Here is a 21,456-nt window from a genome sequence, read left to right on the forward strand (position 1 = left end):
TTCTCAGAAGCTTTTAAAAAGCTCGTGAAAAGTATTTTTTTGTGAAAAAAAGGCAATATTTTTTAAACATTTTACTTTTGTGCTAAAAATTTCCTACGTATCTAAAAGAAATATCGAATAGAAGAGTGTGTAAAAATAACTACAATATTTAAAAAAAAAATATTCGACTAAACGATTCAGTTTTCATTTTTTAATGGTTCCATTACTTATGGGGATTGTATTGGAACGTAGTATTCTCGTACATATTTACTTTGGCATAAACTCTTTACATACAAAATATCTATTCATATAATTAAATTTTAAAATATTCAGGAAGTAGATTCCCGATTAACGAATTTCATTAGCGACTTATAAAAAAACCTACCTTTTTTCAAAATTATTATTTTCCAATATAAAGAACTTTAAAATAAAATTCGGTGGATTTCTAATACTAGGTACGGAATTGAAACTTGACTTATGGTTAACTATTTTCTTAATTTTAATTTCCAATATTGCACAAAAAATCCTTTAAATGTAAATCTCTTGTGTTTACTGTATTCTATCGAAATCTCAATTAATGTTGTGACCAAACGTGAACAATCCTGTGTAAAACCAATATGAAATCATTAAATCGCACAAAAATCATTTATAATGGAAATGTAACGTTTTGGTGAGGACCTCCACAAATATCGTCTTTTAGTATATAGTTTATGGTCTAAGAAACATTGTTGTCGGTATCAAACGTATACATAAAGTTTAGGCAGAGAATCAGTCAAAGAAATTGAATTAAATGTCTATTGCTAAGGTCATACGACTTGTTTTACTAAGGTTCACTGTTCCAGTACAATAATTAGGATTATTAAAACGACCTTTGAAGGGCATTTTCAAGATTCAATGTCGACATTCCTTCCTGCAACTCAAACTTCCGTAACCGGACTACGGCAGTCCAAAACACAGTAAGAGACATTTTTTAAAAACCTTTTTTTGCATTTTTGGACTAAGTAGAATCTACTTAGTCTAATAATTAAAAAAAAACGTCACTCAAAAAAATATCCCTTACTGTGTTTTGAGTTTGGACAGCCGAGTAGGTAGTATAGACAAAAATTACAGTAAGAGACCCTTAAAATCATATTTTATTAAGTGTATTTTTTTACATCACCCTAAACTTATACTCACTCAATCATAGCCCTAATAAAATTTAATAATTTATCTTTATTCCTACACATAAAGATACATTTATAAAATACAATAAAAACATAAGAACAACACAAATGATTGAAAGAAATAACAGTTCACTTGAAAACTAAAATTAAGCGAAATTAAAGATACTTGAATATAATAATATATTTTAATAAATTTAAAATATTATGTATCTCTTTTTCATTTTTATGAAAATCGAATTGTTGAATATAAAAACGATATAAGTATGTATTTTTAAAAAGGAAAAAATATTTTTCGTGATTATACATGGTAAAATTGATTTTGTGTAGATCGTTAAAAATATTTTTAACGATCGATAAATCGCGTTTGAATAAAACAAATTCGTGTAAGCAGTGCATTTAAAAAATGTAATGTTGTAAAAAAATCTTATACAGTAAACGAGTAGTATGAGGCAGTTTTAAGAACACAGTAGCAGGTAATAATTTATAGCAAATCTGTACAAAAAAAATGACCCAAAAATATCGGGATATCAACAAAAAAAACTGCATGGTGCACATTCTAAAAACCGGGTCATTATTTGTATAGTTCATCGCATAAAGCAGCGAACCAGATATATACCTAGCTATCTCTTTCTTTGTGCATATCGAGAAAGCAGTTAGAAAGGGAGAAAGTTTAGTAACCGTTCAGGTAGAGAATGGGATAATAGAATATTCTCGAAACGTCGGGAGAAGGGGGCGGAGTTTCACGTGGCGATTTCAGTATTTTTCAAATGATAAAATTTATAAATTATTATTTCAAAATACTCGGATGAAATCATGTGATTACTTAAATAAAAAATAAACAATACCCATATGTCATATTTATTATAAAATATTCATCTGACTGACATCCAAAAACATTGTTAATTATCTTATTTATTACATTTTATTAAGAAACCGTTGAATTTCCATCTACAGTTCAGTAAAATATATGTTATTCTCACCTGTTAATGTAAAAATCTGAAGAAAAAGTATCTAAAATAACCCAAAATATTGGATATCTTGCAAAATTATTTTACGATATATTCAGGAGCTTGACAACTACCGGCACTTGATCTGCGCTTTTACAAATACTAAATACTTAGATTTCTATGTAAAAACTGTGTTTTATAACAAACGTTAATTCAAAAAAAATATTTTGAAAATCGCTTCACTGACTCAGAGCTTACAACTCTCCGAAAAAACTTCAATACTGGCTTCAGACTGTCCCTAACTTCACTTTTATGAACGTCTCATCTGCATGGAGCGAACTGCTAGTAGTGCACAATTAAGTCAAAAGGATGCAAACATCATCACGCGCTTTAATATTTATCAAGTAAATAAGTACATTTTTTATAGAAATGTTACCAGCTCATTTTAATTTATTGTCGACCGCCCGCACATATGCTACTTTTCAGCGGGCTCGTCCAAGGCTCGTCCCTTAGAAAGCTGTGCGTCTCTTTCTCTCTTACGCAGGGATGCGGAAATTCGATAAAGAAAACAATATTTATTTCTTGGAATGTTTGGAAAATATTTATAATTTTTTTCATCCCTTTTCAGGATCACTAAAACTTTCCGTGATGTATCATGTATTTTTGCACATTTCGAATTGAGTTAAAATTATAAAATCATGTCATTGATAAGTACAATTTAGCATTGAGTAATTAAAAACCTTAAATTTCAAAAAAAAATATTATTTCATTTTCAAAATCAAAATTCGAAAAAGTACGACATGTCAATATGTCCTTGGAGCGTCATTTAAAGTACATATTTAATTCAATGTGAATGAATTATTCATAAATATTCATTTATCTGGCACACGACAGATGTAGTTTTTTCTCTACACAATGCGTTAACTTGTTCAAACTAGATTTTCTTTCATTTGAATTGTGTAATATTGTATATATAATAAATCATTTTATTGTTTTAAAACTGCTTTTATTTTTGAGTCAGGAAACGTTATAGTCGGGAAATAAAAGTTTTCTATTTAAATGAATACATGTTAATTTATATATATGAGCACTGTTGAAATGCGCTCCCTCAGACGAATGTGTGGAAAATCATTGTATGAAAGATTTAAAAACTAAGATATAAGCGAGGAATGTAAGGCTGAACAAGGAATAATTGAAAAGATTAGGAAGAGTTCTTAACGGTGGTATGGACATGTGGAGCGAATGGATAACGAGAGAATGACTAAGGAAATATATGTGGGGAATGTGAGAGGGAAAACAGAACGAGGACGACCGAAAAAGACTTGGCACGATCAGATCAATCAGAACCTTAAATCTGGTGGTGTAAAAATTCTGTGTAATTGGAGGGCATGTAGGACTAGATGTATGGATGTGAAGGAGGCGAGGAGTTTATGTCAGGACAGAAGAGTGTGGCGTTCCATCCTTTCTGCCTATCCCTAACGGCGTGATGGTAGTAGCAGATATTTTAATGTGTTTATATTACTTATACAGTACAAAAAAATATATAGTGAAATCCATATCCAGTATTGGGAATATATTTCCAATTGTAAGGGAAGTAATTTTCACAATACTGTATTATTATTATTATTATACCGGATATTGGATTATTCACACTGCTGATGAGATGACAATTTTAAAAGTCTCTCAACCCGATTTGAAACATGCATCATTTTTTCCTCTTTTATGAACCAAATGTCAGGTCGTAAGCCCTGGGATGCTCAGACTTCCATCTTTTTCATAAAAGGGAAGTATGATACATCATTCATATCAAGTTGAGACACGTTTAAAAAATACATTTTTCTATTAAAATTCACATAGACGCGACGTCTTCCATTTTCTCTGATATTTGTATGTTTTAAAAATATTTTACGCTCAGAATGAAATCTAATCTAAAGAAAATTATAAATTAAAAAGAAATACTAATTGCGTGTCAAAATATGTAATAAAGGCATTAATTTATTTTAATTATTGTTTTATTTCGGTTTTCATTTATGATGTCTTTTAAAAAAATCGTTTTATCAATCCCACATTTAAATTTATAAAAATGAGAGACATGGCGAATGATTCATTTCAACAAAAATAGAGCATTGCAGTTGATTCATTCACAACCCACGAATCATTCCAGAGTTCACACAAAATGTTTCTAAATATAATATGTAATTGGAAGATTATTTATGCAATTCTTTAGTAACCGGTTAAAACCGAATCAAATTTTGAGAGCGTAACTGGTTTAGAGATAAAAATATAAAGTGGATAGGTCGATGTACCTGATGTAATATTTATCTTCAATAATTCGAAAAATCTCAAAAATAACCTGACAGGTATAATTAGTAAAGTTATCATCTTTATCTGTTATTCGTCATATTGCTGCTTATAAATATCAGTTATTTTAAATTATTAAATTATTATATATTAAATTTGTGATGGTAGATTTTAGTTATAATATACATGTGTATTATGTTATATTATGCAATGTGTTTAAAATTAAAAGAAGAATCAATCAATTTTTTTTGGTTAACTCAAATGTGAAATATTATATGATGACAGGCTCCGTGGCGTAGTTAGGTACACGCTCGAATAAAAAACTGGAGTCGCGGTTCGATTTTCACCAATTGCAAAATAAATTCAATAAAATTTTGTTTATGACCAAGTATTCCAATCAATACTTGAATGTGGTCAGGTCAAGAATCGGAATAATCACCGGTACGTCTGAAGAGAATGAATGTGGAAGAGGCGAAGATTGTTTGTAAAGACAGACTGGTGTAGGGGGATTCTATTCACTCTGCCTATCCCTACGAGGATTCGGCGTGATGGTTAGTTTTCTTTAGTTGGTTAAGATTTATTTTCAACTGGTCTGGGTGTTTGTCATTTTTCAAATTTACTGTCCCTTTATTTATTATTCTAATCGCAGACAAACCTCTAAAAGCAGAGGGTTTACGGGTTTTCATTAAAAATGTTAAACATACAAATTTAATTACTTTGAAATAACTTATGATATTTCGCACTTAAAGTAAACACTTTTATTTGAATAATTTACATTTTTTGTGGATATCTGAAATTATGGCGTATTTATACAACTTATAAATACGATGCCCAACAGTCCAATGAATCAAGCAATATAAAAAATTTAGTTCTGTTGCAGTATAAATATAAATAAATATATATAATAAACGTTGAAATCAACTTATTAAACTACAGCTTTATGTCTTTTTATTGTGTACGTGATTAATATTTAAATGATAGAATCTTTTTCTATTCTATTTATTGTAATGACTGCGGCATAGTTTTGGGAGAAATATATCCCCTCATCAATGGTGTATAAGATTTAACATTTTTATTTATTAACCTAACCAAAATAGAAACGTTTTTCACACGTTTTAGAAAAAAAGGATTGATATTATACATGAGAAAGTTTTTGTCCACAGTATGGTGGACGATTACAATAGATAGATAAGGCATCGACTAAACAGCGTAGATAATTTTAACTTTATTCTTGAATTCTATTTTTAATAATTTATTATACCGGTCGTTTATCCGAGTTACAAAGATGATTTTTTTTGCTTTGCTTTTAATGTTAATTGTGTAATCAAGGGGATTTGCTCAATTTCTCAGTGTTCTGCAATCGTTTTGGAATTTAAAAAAAAATCCCAACTTATTTTTACAAATCGAACTCCCTAGGTTCTAGCCTAATTTTGTGCACTTCGTAGCTTTTGCATCACGAAATATGTAGGTACTTTATTGACGAATTTAATAAATATATTTTATTAGATTTTTGTTGGCAACATTGTCATGACGTTTTGGAACGTCAAATATGTCAAAAATCAAAACATTTAAAAATGGCTGATATTCGTGGGCAGCTGCACATACTCGCCCAAAATTTGTATTTATTATCATTAGAAAGAAAATGTATTGACAAAGTAAAATTAAATACTATTTTAGATGACTTAAATGCGATCGATTATAAACACTGTATTTCAACGGATGTCAATGTGAGTGAATAATCTTTTTTCAAAACATAACCTAAGATTTGTGTAATAATAATTTTGTTTTTTTCTTCTTTTTGATTACAGTCTATTAGTTTTTCAATATCTTTATTTTATTTAGGCTGTTATTTCGGTACTGAAGACAATATGTTGGATCGTGCCGCCGTCGGAATCATTTTTGGTGGCTAAAAGTTGCAAACTTATGTGCCGTCTGTTGAGAAAATGTGAAATCCCTCGGAGCGATTCTGCCGCAATATGCACCTGGTTGATTAAAGCGTTAACAGATAGCAATCACATGGTTTTAGAAGATATTTTGAAGTGCTTATACGTAGTTCTAAAAACAAACGCACACTATGTATCAGAGGTAATTATGAACTATTTATTGGTAATTTATATAGTGATGGATGCTCAATAAATAATATTAGATGTCGCGGATTCTTGAGTCAGAGTTTTTGGGTTCGAACCTACTCTACCACAATTTGATATCTATTTGTAATAATGAGCTGCTTAGGCTCACAGAAATACTATGGAGATTGAAATAATTTTGTAAACAATAAAAACAGAAATATTTCTCTTTTAATTAAAAAAAAACCTGTAAGTATTCAACGGTTACCAATGCTGTCAAAACTTTAAAAAAAAAAAAAAAACTAGTGAATGAAAAATTGATTTCAATCAGTTCCTGCTTTCACTACTACATAATTCGAACAGGGATCGTAAGCTCCAGGATAGCAGTAAAATATAAGGTGCATACAGCGCAAGCTACACCAACTCATATGTGAAGTCTACAATTTATCCCCCTTAGTAGCAATTTAAATATCTAGTAATTTATATCTTCCTTACGTCTCGTGATCTTTTCTATTTACTACTTCATGCTCATGTTCTAACCACCACCCCGCTTCTCCGCAGGGGTAGGCAGAGAGAATACCACTCTGTCTTTGCAAACATTCTTCGCCTCTTCCACGTTCATGCATCTCCTCATACATACCCGCCGATTATTACGACTCCTAACCTGACCAATTCTCATGTTGTTTTTACAAAAATATAACTAAAAATATCAGGTTATTTTTTTTAATCTTTAAAGATTTTACATAGTTTAAAAGTTATCCAGTTAAAAAAAATAAAATAGAAGTAATAAAAAAATATGTATATAGTATCTTCATAATATTTTCTTGTTTTAACCTGTCCGGGAGTATGGCCGTACATGTACGGCCATACCAAACTTTTCTCAAAGGAGTATGGACGTACATGTACGGCCGATACAAAATATGATTTATGACACAATTTATATCAAAACATGTTAAAAACATGATTTATCGATATTTCGATAATTTTGATATAAACCATGTTTACTGGTGTAAATATCTTTGTTTATTCAAGAAAATATGTTGCTTATAGCATAGACTATAATATAAAATTGTAAAAGTAAAAAAAAAAAACAAAAACAAATTCACTCCTCAGATACAGTTTTGTCCGGAAAAACTTACACCCGGACAGGTTAATCTTACAACTAGTATTTTTTGCAGCTTTATGAAGATCTGATTGGCAAAAGTGGAATACTCTGCAGAATCCTCCAAGATGATAATGCGGATGACAGATTTCGAAAGCTGAATTTTGAAACCCCATACTATATTGAACTTGGAGCTTTGAAATGCTTGCAAGCCCTGACCCAAGGGTGTGATGCCGTTCAAAGTAATGATTCTCAATCTGGACTATCAGATGAAATCCTACAAAAGTGTTCGAGAGTTGCCATGTTTTATTTATATAGGAAAAGAAACAAAAATCAAGATGAAACAAATTTTTGTGAGGTTAGTAAGCGACTTCAGCGAGTGATTTTATTTGTAATCAACATTTGCATAAGTACATCGCTCACTCCTTTCAAGAACGTCATAAATCAAAAATCGACAATTTTCAGTTGTGCATGTTTTCAGAATGCCCAGAAAATGTACTATATCCCAGCAAAAGAGCCATATTTTTAACTCAATATTTACCCGCTACAGGGCAGAAAGTGTTGGTTTTGCATTTTGAAGAAAAGGTATTATTTAATTATTTTTTTAAATATACTAAATATTTTTCAAATGGAGAAAAAACCTTCAGGTTTTACCTAAAAAGATCTGCTGCGCAGTAAAAAGTTCAATAAGTGGCTTGATACTTATTTTTAATACATTGTTTTATATTCTTAAACTTTAAAAACGTTCTTCTGAAAAATCAAGTATTTTGATTTATGACGTTCTTGAAAGGAGTGAGCGACATGTGCATAATTTAATTTAATTAAAAATTACAGACCTTATCCTGCGCTTGTAATATATTGATCCAAATTTTTTCTGGTAATAATGAGATTGAGAGAAATCTTGGCGAAGTGATTGGAGCATGCAGATGCTGGATGCTTTATGCATTAGACGGCTGTGAAAATATTCTTCCCCAAAAAGTTATGCCGTCACAACAGACTGTCCGAGAGGTTCCTACAGGACCGACGAACAAAGGAGGAAAGGTAATAAAATAAATTTCATGGTTTTTTTCTAATGTGCACTTTGCTGTTATTATTTTTACTGCAACTAGTCTTATGGATACAGATCAATTCAAGAGTATTGAAATATAACGAAATTATTATAGAGAATTGGATATAATTAACATGTCGTTTGCGAGAAACGCTTAAAAGTATCTTTTAAATACTGTTGGTAGAGAGCAAGAGACGCTTATAAGCGTTCTATTTGCTTACTTTTGGTAGAGCGCGAGAGACGCCAAAAAACATTGTACAGATCAAAATTGGGTTTGCGTTTACTTGTGATTGATGTGTCTGCCTCCGTAGTGCTTTGGTCAGCATGCTTTGCTACCGTTGGAGGTCCCCGGTTCGATTCCTAGGGAAGGGGGTCAAATAAATATAAGTGATTTTTAATGAACTGAAAATTAATGAAATTAAAATTACTTGTGATTTAAATTGTGACTGAGGGTCAGGCGGCAGACTGTCTGAGTATAATTAAGGTCGGGGTTGATGAAAAAACCGTGCGGCAACAATGTGAAAAGGAGTCAGCCTAATCAAGATGATGGTTATAACCAATTAAATAGTGAAAAATGCAATTGTCTTGATTTATTTAAAATATTTTATTGTGTAAACATACATCAATGTTAATAATGTTGATTTCAGCGGATGAAGTTAAGGAAAAATAAAAATGCCAAGCCGGTAAATAATTGGAAGCATAACTCTGAAAGTGCGACCAACCAATCCGCGAGTGCGGAGTCTGGGAACACATTCGGTTATAAAGCTGCTAATGTTTCTGCCACTATGTCTGATTCTATACCACTTCCGCAATGGACCGTTACCAGCGAATCTGACATGTCAGACTCGGAGAGTAGTCACCAAGCGAAATTGAAGGCGGCCCAAGCCAATACGAGACTTGCTGCATTGAACTTATTGTCCGTCATAATAAGGGTAAGAATGTAGAAAAGTGTATTTACATATCAATTCATCATTGATTTTCAAGTAAAACTTGATTATAGCAATCTCGAAAAAATGTTTTAATTATTTTATTAATAAATTTAATAATAAAAGTAAAATTGGTCCTTCTGTAAAAACCCCCAATTTCAATTTGGATGCAACATCAGTAAAGTTTTGATGTATTTTTTAAAGTAGATGGCATTCCACACGCCAGTGAAAAATGTATTATATATTATGTCATTCTGTTACAACATATTGATTCATGATGATCCTACTAAATTTCATCATTATTGTATGTTCTTACAAATTTTTATCGAAATATTTATTTAACATATTTCGGATGGGTGTTTTTTATGCTTGCGGACTGCTGGCGACGGTATTTGATAATTGTGTACATTATAGTTAAGACCTTAACAATGAGATTGGTACATAATATTCATATAAAACATTAAATAATTCCTTCTTTTCTGACTTTGACACGAGGCCCGCGCATAAGGTAAAAATACCCTTCCCGTCATTAAGCATCAATTGACCGAACGAGTAGAAATACCTTTTCCGTACGGCTGAAGCCTTTAAGATAATACATATATGCAGTATCTAATATGAAAATAAAAATACACTAATGAATACACTAATAGAGAAACAAAAAGTTTAATAACATAAAATCATAATAAAATAACAAATAGTAAGCACTGGTAAATACACGTCTCCTTCAAACACTATCTTTTATCCTTGTTATTGGTAGACATCGGAAAAACATCACACATTTGGGTACTGGTGGACTCTTCTTCCCGAAGATGTGTCGTCCAGTGGAACATCAGGTCTGGTGGCCTGCTTGAGGAAGGAGCACAGCGGAGCTGGTAGAACCGCGGCACTGGCTGCTCTACTCTCCCTTCTGATATCCTCCAGGCCTTACTTGGCGCAGGCCGAAGCCAGGTATGTATTAGTTTTTGTCATATTGCATGCTTGTGTGCTTGCTTGTTCGATAGTCCATTCAGAAAAAATCTGAAAGGTTTTTCCTAAATTCATAATCACTATTTTAAATATGTTTTGAACCTAAGAAACTTACTTAAAAACCTAATTAACACATTGTTGTCGGGCGGTTTTTTCATCAACACCGACCCTAATTATACTCAGTCTGCCGCACGACCCTCAGTATACTAATCACAAGTAACCGCAAACCCAATTCCCATCTGTACAATGTTTTTTGGCGTCTGCGCTCTACCAAAAGTATGCAAACAGAACGCTTATAAGCGTCTCCCGCTCTCTACCAACGCAGTATGTAAAAGACGCTTTTAAACTTTTCCCGCAAACAATGTGTTAATATTACTTAGTTTTACTTACTAATTATGAAGTGTTGCAATATTAATGCTGAAGCCATTTTATTCAATATCAACGAGTGTATGTATTTTTATGAGTTTGTGGGGTCAACCAAGAGGACTATAAATCTTAAGAATGATTGAGATTTTATTTTAATGTTTTCAATGAGTTCAATGATCATGACGATCATAATATTTTTAAAAAAACTCAGGTTTTACAAAACAGGTTAAGGTCCTATTACTTAACTCATAATTAGCTAATTGAGAGCAGCATATGCACCCATTTATAAATGCATTGCTGTAACTTTTTTGATAAAGCGATGAACAACGCAACTATATCTGAAGGCGAACAACAATTCCAAACATTGTGAACAACACCTTTCAAGGCGGATCAATCGGACTTCTTTACTCACCTAACTATTGGTCTAGTTCTGCAACACAATTATAAGTAGAATAATATAATTCATTAATGGTTCCATCTGCAGTTCTTATTAGCTGCTTCTAAGGATCTGACCATTAACATGTTGATCACCGTGTCGCCGTAACAATACCTAACATGTGTCATTCTGTCTCTGTCTCTGTATTACTTGGCCGACATGACCCTTTTCTATCCTATTACGATATGGCCTTAGGATATCTTCATGGTTTTAAAAGATATACTCATGAATGTAATAGGTATGTTAGAATAAAACACATGCATGATGTTTATATTTAAAGTGCTTTTATTGACTTAAAAAAATTAACACTATTAATATGATTTTAAAAAAAATAAAACAAATCTAAAGAAAGTTATAGGTAGAAAATGAACTTGGTCTAAAATGAAAATCGATGTATTTTATTGAAACATTTTATTTATACAATAATGTGGTTGAGTTGGACATAGACGATAACATTTATTGGACATTTTGCGAAAATCCTATTGGCGATCAATGTGTTAAATATCTGATTTTCTACTTCTAGCAAACGAGCCATGACCGCTTTTACTCCTTTCTCTGTAATGCTGGGTCACACTTTGGAGAGTCTTCACACCGTACTGTGTCAGGTACTGATTAGTGAGAGGTACGCACCCGCGCTGGTCACCGCCCTAAAGTGTGTCGTGGCCTGTATACAGGCCACGCCGTACAATAAACTAGGGGCCAATTTGCTGACTGGGATTGTAAACCATGCAAAGAAATTACTTACGCATAGAGGTAACTCATTTATTATTAATTGTGAGCTTTATTTACTGTTTTGTGAAGAGAATTCTTAAACTATATTTAATGGAAAGATATGTTTGGGTGTCGTACCCAAAGATGATGCCTGTGTTTTTTTTTATATAAACAAGACAAACCATGCCACAGCATAATATGTATTCAATGTTCACAAACTTTCTATCAATAAAAATTCATAATTAAAAATAATTTACCAGCTATAAAGTGATAAAGAGATTTTTCTATTTAATATACATACCTCTATATATTATTTTGGTGTTTATATGTATTCATAATATAAGTATTAATAATATAGAAATCTATATAAATAGCTTTAATATTACAATGTAAAAAAAAAACTTTTGTCTAGAAAATTGCCATAGGGCGTTTGTGCACTACACGGAATTTTACTGTCCGGCACATCAATTAGCATGATAAAAGAGATGATTGGCTTAGATTGGCTTGTGCTTTTGTCTTACTTTCTTCAGATCGGTGCACGTAAATTTGATCACGCTGAAACTGTCATAGTCGCTTTTATTTAAAAAAAACTGGATTGCCGGATGGCGAAATTCCGTGTAGTGCACAAGCGTTTTCACTTAATTAGTGCTAATAAACGGATTCTGGCTGTTTTTCTTTTGTTTGTAAATCAAAAATACCTAATGCTTTTATGTCTTTTTTTATTATTTTAAGATTGGACCATACAAGTAGCTGCTTTGATAGTGATGGGATGCGTCATATCAGTAGACACTCCGATACCAGAAATAATCTCGTTGCTACATAATCAGCATTCCACAATGGAAAGTTTACAAATTAAATCAAATGTACAATCTGATAATCAGGGGAGATGCAAAACTGATGATTATGACTCGGACAATTGCTGTGAGGATGAAGAGTGTGATGAAATTGAAACTATCAACACCGTTGATATTAAATGCTTAGATATTGAATCAGTCACGATATCACCTGAGAGGATCGAAGGGTTGAGTTGGTTGGTTGAAATCTGCTTGAAAAACCTCGGGTGGATTGTAAAAAATGGCATTATGGAGGTTTGTATAAATTAATCAAAGTTTACCATAATCCCTATAGTTTTCAACTCTTTTTGACAGTATACAAATAAAGTAAGACAACATCAAGCAATGTATAAATAGCCAATGGTAAAATTCATTGAAATCTTTACAATCTAGAAGAGAATTTGAAGATAGTTCAATAAATAAAATATAATGATTAAAGAAAACACTTCGTTTTTTACCACTTGAGTTTTATTATAGACTACATGTTTCAGAAGTAAAACTTCCATCATTCAGGTCTGTATAATAACTGAATGATGGAAGTTTAACTTCTGAAACATGTAGTCTATAATAAAACTCAAGTGGTAAAAAACGAAGTGTTTTCTTTAATCATTGTAACATGTCTTACCACAAAGTTAATGCCGAAACAATAAATAAAATAAATATATATCTGACAAATATTTTCATACACTTCTTTTCTTTATTATGATGGATTTTACCACAGACTAGTTTTCATGTTGTTTACAGTTGGGTCTTAGATTTCTACCTAAGTAATAGAAATTATCATATGTGAAAATATGTCAAATTTTATTAAATTATGTTTTAACTACTGGCTAATATGTATAAATTGAGTATATATTTTTGTAAAGTAGCTTTTAAGGAAATAAAATACTATTTCCATCATCTTTATTGAAAAAACGTTATTTATCAGTTCAAAGTCATTATCTTTTTCTCTTAAGTTATATTGTTATTTAAAAAAAAATGTGTTTTTATAATTCACACAAATATTTCAATTTCATACTATTTCTATGAGCCTAAGCAGCTCATTATTAGAAATTGGTATCAAATTGTGGTAGAGTGGGTTCGAACCGAGAAACTCTGACTCAAGAGTCCGCGACACTAACCACGTGACCACAACCCGACACCCGTTATCTATCCGATTTAGACCAGATTGTCGATATTATGTCGGATATTTTTCAAATCTCATCTATCCTTTGATAATTGTTATTACAGGCTTCCCGTCTTGCCCTAGTTCCAATCCGGTTAGAATCTCTGCAAGTTTTGTCCGCCATTGCACTGCAGCACTTTGAACCACTGTTGGCTCCGTACCTTGACATAATGACCTGCGTAATCTGCTCATCCCTTCGAGATCTATCGGCTGATATCAGTCTCCACACTGCCAAGTGCCTTAGTTCCATAGGAGATGCCATGCAAAAACTAGGTGAAGATCATTACTTTTTTTAGAGATAAACTAACCAACAAGAGTGCAGACTTACGTTGCATTTAATTGATCCAATCATCCATCAAAATGCATGCATGCAAAGTAATATACACTCTCTTGTAGGTTTTTTTTCTATATACCTAACAATGTTTTTTTTTAAAAATATATTATTTTAATGTCCATTGTGAAATATGTCAATTATGAAGTTTAGCACAATCATCCATTGTTTAACAAATTATGAGAAAAAAACATTGTAATTAAATAAATTAGTGCTTATGTGCTACATAATATACCGCATAATGCACCCTACGCACCATCGGGTGCAGATAAGGTTAAGAAAAGACATAATATACTTGTTGATAGAAGTATACTGGTATTATTTTATTCCAATTTAAATTATAAAGTGCTTGGACTGATGTATCAGTGATTTGTTTTTAATTAAAATTTTACTTGGTATGTAACTACCAATATTCTAAAAATGTATTGTGATACATATTGAAATAACTAATTTTTTTTAACAATCACCTCGTGTTTACGTGTTTCAAAGCATCTATGTAATTCTCAGTATTTTTTTTCTTCAATTTCAGACCCATCATCCTCAGCACTGAAGCTGGAAGACAGTGTTGTTTTTTGGACTAGAATGCTCCGGGGACCGCTTACTGAGTTATTGCAGTCTGATCAAAATGCCCCTGGTAGGGCAATAGCCTGTGACTGTATCAGCAGTATTGGAGAGAGAACTTTTATAAAATTGCCTGCAAGTATTGTTTTATTGATTGGTTGACCATTTAAGGTGGAGACTGACCGGAGCATTTCATCGTAACGTAACACGTTACGATACGAGCATTCAAGCAGTCAGTACACCGTTCGGATACTCGGTGATGCTCGTCGCAAGCGATGTTACATCGTTATGTTACGAAAAAATGCTCCGGTCAGTTTCCACCTTTATATTTACTCAAAAAAGAAAATGTAATCTGCAACATCATTGCTAGTATAATAGCCTTGTGCATACCGCCCTAACCTTGGGGCTATAAAATACCAGGTCCGATAGCGTTTGGCCTCACGTTTAGGGCGTTGTGATTATTTTTGTAGTATTTCCAGATTATGTCAGGATTTGTACTCCGACGCCATCTATTAATGATACAACACAATTGAATCATTTATCAGTTAGTTACATGTTTTATTGACTGAAAAAATGATGTTTTGAAATGTCATTAATATCTTACTACTTGAGTGATTAAACTAAATTACTCTCTTATGCAATAATTGTGCTTCATGTATTGGAAGATTTTGAGCAATTGATTATTTTTCAATGACTTTCAGAACCTGTGTCATTTTGAAATTGTTTACTATTTCAATAATAAGGTACATTACTTTCCCAGTATCATAATTAAAAACATTATTTTCAGATAATAATCTTTTTAAGCCCGTGCTCACATGCGCCGTGGCGTTGTTTGGTAGACACTGGATTGCGAAACTGCCCTTGCGGGTTCGATTCCCGCCAAGTGCAAAATAAATTCAAGAAAGATTTATTTTCAATTGGTCTGGGTGTTTGTGATATATTTTTCACATTTACCTTCCCTATTCTTACCGTTCTACCTGCAGACAAGTCTCTATAAGTAGAGGCTTTGCGGGTTATTCCTTTAAAAAATAAAAAATAGTTTTCTTACTTTTCATGTACATATGTATTCTCTTTTACCTTAGTTAAGTTTTCACACTGTTCAAGATTAGATATTAGAATTCCGAGTACAGTTCGACAAAAATATTATATTGTAGAAGTATTTTTTTTTAAACTAGAAAATTTTGATTACGCTGTTGATATATAGAGCAATTTACTTTAAAAAATACACTCTGTGTATAGAACAGCTGAAAATGATTTAATATGATTTTACATTTAGGAGAACTTGAAGGTTTTATGCGCCACCCTGTTACTCGGATCTAGTGGAGATGATGAAGCTCTGGTTTGTGCCGCGGCAGCGAGAGCTCTTTCAGTTTGTGTTATGTACAGACATTGGAGGGAGGTATGTTTATTTTATTTGGATTTTCATTTTAAATTCCATTTCTTTATATTAAATCTAATGAGCATTCCAGACATACATAAATTAAAATGGTTTGCCATCCTGTTTGTCATTATTTTCTGTGGGGGTACAGTCAAATCTTTGCAAATGGACAAAGTTTAGTTATTATTTTTGTCGATGAGTGTGCCGTTACTCCAAAAAACAGATTGCCTGCATTTTTATTTGCATGCGCGAATAGTCTGGAAGGCTCACAAGAATTCATGTATGCTATTTTTTCTGTATATTTCTGTACCATTAACTTGGAAACACAAATCTAATTTAACTGTTTTCTTGCCTTGTTTTGTATATGTATAATGTTTTTATAAAGACATATGTATGTATCTAAAATTAATAAGATCTTTTTTATGATTTCAGGATATTGGTTTGCTTAGTGATTGTTGTGAATCTGTGTTGAGAGTTTTAACGGAATCTTCACCAGCTGTAAAAATAAAAGCAACATGGGCGTTGGCTAATATCACTGATGCCCTTCTCCACAATATGTGAGTACCCTATCTTACGTTTTTAATTGATTCCAATTTTCCATTTTTCTTTGGAATATGAACGCTTATTCTGTTATTAAAACCCATTAGCTGAAATATCATGATTTTGAAATCTATGGTGTATTTGATGTGATACATATTATTTTAAAAAATGTTTTTATTTTTGCTGTGATAAAAATAACCTTAATGTTTTGTCTTTACATGTGATTATGTTTTTAAATTTCAGTGAAGACCCTGAGATTGAATCAATAGATCATAAACTTCTTGTTAGATTACTTGAGGAAAGTATTTCTACATCCAAAGAAAATGATAAGGTATGTATTTTTAAATTTTACACAATGTTAGGAAATGCATAATTTTTTTGTCACATTGAATGTTTGCGGGTAACATATAAACACATGTTTGAAAATACTACCAAAAGCAATGATTTCTATGTGGTGATTTCATTCTTTAATACTTTACACTGTGGAGAGTCAGTTATACGAGGTAATAAGACTGTGAATAGTGTCATCGATATATATTTAAAGATCAATGGAGTGGTTTAACTCGTAAATTTTATAAACACCCGAAGATCAAAGGAAAATAAAATGCTGCATTTTGCGAAAGATTTGAGCTGAATCACACTATGACTCAATATTCAATTGGTTAATGACTTAATATCAAATTTTTATGAAGGTATGAGAATTTAAAATCAAAGTTACCATTTGTGAAAATTTTCAAAAACTTTAAAATCCGCTTGGCGTAAATTTGCCACATTGACTGTTTATTCAGTACTTTTAAAAAATTTATAGAAATCGACGACAGAAAATTCAGGTTTTTGTAAAATTTTACTCAATAGTAAATGTATAATTAAGTTACATATATGTTTTATTAGTACCTTTTATCAAAATCTAAGCATGTGTATTTTACTAGGGAATATAATAATACTTAATGATATTTAACAAATCATTGATATCTCAATCAAAATACCTTGTTTCTTTTTTCTAGATAAAGATGAGTGCCATGCGTGCCATTGGAAATATTATGTTGCTCCTAACTGAAGCGGATTTACAGAAAAATTCGAAGTTACATACAATCACATTAACGGCCATAGAACGCCTCGTGCATTGCGCATCCAACGGAAACAACATGAAAGTAAAGTGGAATGCATGCCACGCTCTAGGAAAAACTCTCAAGAATGATAATCTTTTTGTAAATCTAAAAAAATGGCAGGTGGGTAGGTTATTCAAACCCAAATATATATTTTTTCGTTCTATGGCAAACTTGAATTATTGTTGGAATTGACAACCTTTTCTTGTACTCGCTTTTCAGGCTAGTGTATTTGGATGCCTCTGCGATCTGGTGGAGAAGTGTCGGAATTTGAAGGTTAGATCTCACGCTGCGATGGCACTCAGATCTCCCCTCAAGAGGAGTCTTTATGAAGAAATGTTTCTTCACATATGGAAATCCGTATTATCTTCAATGGAAAGTGCCAATCGCACCGATGACTTTACGGAGTATAAACATAAAGATCAGCTTGAAGAGCAGGTAACTTTTGGGTATTTTTTTATATTATCATTGCTATCTGATAACTACAACTGTTAGGTGACTATGAACCCTTAAGGTCTTTTTTTTATTGCATAGTTTTTTTTCATTATATGGCCAAATATTGATATATAAGTTTTACTCTGATGTTAGTATTGAGGAACCATTTCTTTGCCACAATATACTTTTTTGATAATATAAATTTAACAGTAATATCCAGCTATAAAAATGGCTGGTTATAAAAATCATGTTGAAAAAACTACCTACTTGTTATTTCATTCTGTATCTAGCTAATTTATAAACTGCCAAAGACAACTATGTATATACTTTTAATCACTGCATATTTTTTTTTCATCATACCCTATATATTATATAAACTTTGCTTAATACCTATGTGTAAATATATATGTAATACTTTCATTATACATATCTAATACATTAATTCCATTCCACAGAGAAATGAAAATTGAGATATAGACAGTTAACTTATTGGAAGAATGGTCAAATAATTTTTACACAAAACAATTTCACAGTAAATTCCACAGATTAGTTTGTCGGAGTGTAAATTGGATAGCTTCCTTATTAAAATGTTACTTTCCTTCCCTAGTTTGTTACATTTGAATAATTGCCAAGATTATGTAAAATTAAATAATTTTCAGCTGTGTGTTACGCTGTGCCATCTCGCATGCTTGCTTACGAGTGATGACTTAGCAGAAATCCACGAACCGATGATCTTCATGTGGGAAGGGGCATCTTACGTCCTGCGACAAGTTGCCCAGAGAGTAGAACCACAGGGAGAAACTTGCACTCGACTCCTGGATGCAGCCAAATATGTGACTACGAAATTGACTTGCAAGAGTGACAAACAGAGAGAGTGCCTTAATATTCTACAAAATATGTTTGTGTGGGAGACATAAACGATAAATTCATTTATCTAATGATATTCTTGTACATAATTATGGACCCAGTATATATATGTACCACTTTCTGATTGGTATCAAATGAAAAAGTCATTTCACCCATTCAGGAGACCCTGTTTTTTAAAAAACCCTTATCCGCACCTGAGGTGCATAGGGCACTGCATCATATAAACGTAGTGTTATCTTGATCGTTAACACATGAAGGAAAGGTGATCAGCCCTCCGCTTCAGGTACCCCAAGTCCCAGTCCAGGATAATATTGAATAAATATTAGAGTGAAAAAATACTTATATTTATTTGGCCCCCTCCTGGGAATCGAACCCTGGTCCTTCAGCATGATAGCCCAGCGTGCTGACCATTAAACTATGGAGGCAGACCCTGTTTGGGTTATATTATAAAACTGTCCTAATGTAGCCATCACATCTCAGCATGTAGATCATATTACAGTAAGACCCAGTAATGGGCGATAAGAAGTCCTTACTTAATTAGGTTTTTAAATGCAAGACCCTTTCAACATTGCACCGCTTAATGCTGTTTCAGTATTACGCAGTAGTATTGAGATTTAAAAAATGACATGCAGTGTTAAAATCTCTAGAAAAAACGATAATGATTTTGGTGTCGCATGTTTTATATCATAACAGTTCTTATTTAGAGATAAGTGTCTACCTTTTAAGATGACCTTATTTAAAAGTAAAAAGTATTGCATTTAATCCCAAAGTATTCAGCTGGGTCTTACTGTATGCGATCTTTACCATCGCTTTGTTTAATTACCGCTCAATTTTATAGTCAAAATAACATCGTATCTATTATACGATCACATCTTTACATCTCATCATTGTCAGCGGAGAAGAGAAAATTAATTTTATAAAAAAGTCATTCATTTTTAGCTCCAACAAGCAACCCCTTATTTATACTTATATCAGATGATGACGTAAGTAAGGAGTCATTTTGCTGACTGATATGCTTTATTAGTACTATTTAGGTTGGTGTCACAAGAGTAAAGGATCGCATTAACAGCTTTCTCGTACCATATGTATATAATAATATTATTTTAGCTGATTTTACCAAAATCCATCTTACTGGATTAAATAAAATAAAAATGTCACCTGTATCTGATACTGCTTTAGACTTTGTTTCTGAGGTTTCAAGTTTGATTTCCTTAACTTAATTGATATTATTAGGACAGTATGTACATTAATATAAAATAATAGAAAATAATTTACTAATCATCAGAGGCTTGCATTCTATATAGGCAGAAAAGCAGTGCCTACTTTAGATTACCCTACATTCGTGTTCCATATAGAAACACGACCAGTGCCTACTATACCTTATCCTTACCCAACTCTTCTGCCTACCCTGATTAAAAACTCTGTGCACGCCACTGCTAATCATATATTTAAGCATTACCTCCAATACATATTTGTATGTCTAGAAAATTAATCATACTGAAAAGGTCTCATTTATATTGTATGTTACTATACTTACTAATATGTATATCGTTTAATACAATTACAAATATTATTGTATAAATATAAATTTACAAAATATTTTTATAAAATAAAATGATTTATAATCAACAGTTGTTATATAATTTTTATTCATATCCTATCTCCATATCCTTCTATTGTAATTATTATTTTTTGACCTATGTTTTCTAAGATAATAAGCAAATTTATGTTACATTAGCAAAGAAAATGTAAGCCTAGACTCATAAAAATGTTAACGGAAGCCTAAGACTGATAACTGATAAAGAGCCGTAATACATATAATAAATGTATATATATGAAATGAATATGTATATTTGAATGTATCTATGTATTATAAAAAAATAATAATAATAATAAAAACTTTACTTTCTCATGATTTTTGGCCAAAACGCCTGATGAAATATAAAATGAGAGTCAACTTTTATTATAATTATTATTTTTGTTAAAAGAAACTTCTTACGTAGTTAATCTTCGGAATAGTACAACATGTTACAATTCGTCAATTATAGGTACATAGGGTATAAAGAACATTGTTCTTATATGGGAAAGGGAATGGAGGAGGAATAGTATGAGAAAAATAAGAATATTAAAGAGTTCCTTGAGGTTCACAGTACACAAATACAACAATCTATTTTGAAATCGGTTAAAAAAGGTGTAATGTAAAATCAGTCAATTCATTAAAATGGTTCT

General features: G+C 31.8%; 2 protein-coding genes across 2 annotated transcripts in view; one reads left to right on the forward strand and one right to left on the reverse strand.

The window, feature by feature from the left end:
* Positions 1-2,372, reverse strand: part of LOC148301926 (uncharacterized) — a 32,450-nt gene extending 30,078 nt beyond the window's left edge. Inside the window, exon 1 of the mRNA XM_088272488.1 lies at positions 2,123-2,372. The gene's annotated coding sequence lies outside the window, so the exon portion shown is untranslated. The remainder of the gene's footprint in view (positions 1-2,122) is intronic.
* Positions 2,373-5,942: 3,570 nt separating this feature from the next.
* Positions 5,943-19,414, forward strand: LOC148301927 (HEAT repeat-containing protein 6). Its single transcript, XM_088272482.1, has 16 exons — positions 5,943-6,117; positions 6,233-6,475; positions 7,635-7,916; positions 8,393-8,599; positions 9,254-9,538; positions 10,290-10,480; positions 11,824-12,053; positions 12,744-13,099; positions 14,075-14,282; positions 14,870-15,036; positions 16,178-16,300; positions 16,712-16,836; positions 17,063-17,150; positions 17,824-18,048; positions 18,148-18,363; positions 19,020-19,414. The coding sequence occupies exons 1-16, from the start codon at positions 5,965-5,967 to the stop codon at positions 19,275-19,277; spliced, it is 3,357 nt and encodes a 1,118-aa protein (XP_088128608.1). The 5' UTR covers positions 5,943-5,964; the 3' UTR covers positions 19,278-19,414.
* Positions 19,415-21,456: the final 2,042 nt, after the last annotated feature.

The sequence above is a fragment of the Brachycentrus maculatus genome, unplaced genomic scaffold (genome assembly GCF_059751285.1).
Source record: "Brachycentrus maculatus isolate JH-2025_06_01 unplaced genomic scaffold, ASM5975128v1 h1tg000499l, whole genome shotgun sequence".
NCBI lineage: Eukaryota > Metazoa > Arthropoda > Insecta > Trichoptera > Brachycentridae > Brachycentrus > Brachycentrus maculatus.

Excerpts from the sequence above, each read along its gene's own strand:
- LOC148301927 (XM_088272482.1), top strand. The coding sequence starts at position 5,965 with ATGGCTGATATTCGTGGGCAGCTGCACATACTCGCCCAAAATTTGTAT. Across the intron at positions 10,481-11,823 it reads TTGGCGCAGGCCGAAGCCAG|CAAACGAGCCATGACCGCTT; the intron begins GTATGTATTAGT and ends TTCTACTTCTAG. Across the intron at positions 16,301-16,711 it reads TGTACAGACATTGGAGGGAG|GATATTGGTTTGCTTAGTGA; the intron begins GTATGTTTATTT and ends TTATGATTTCAG.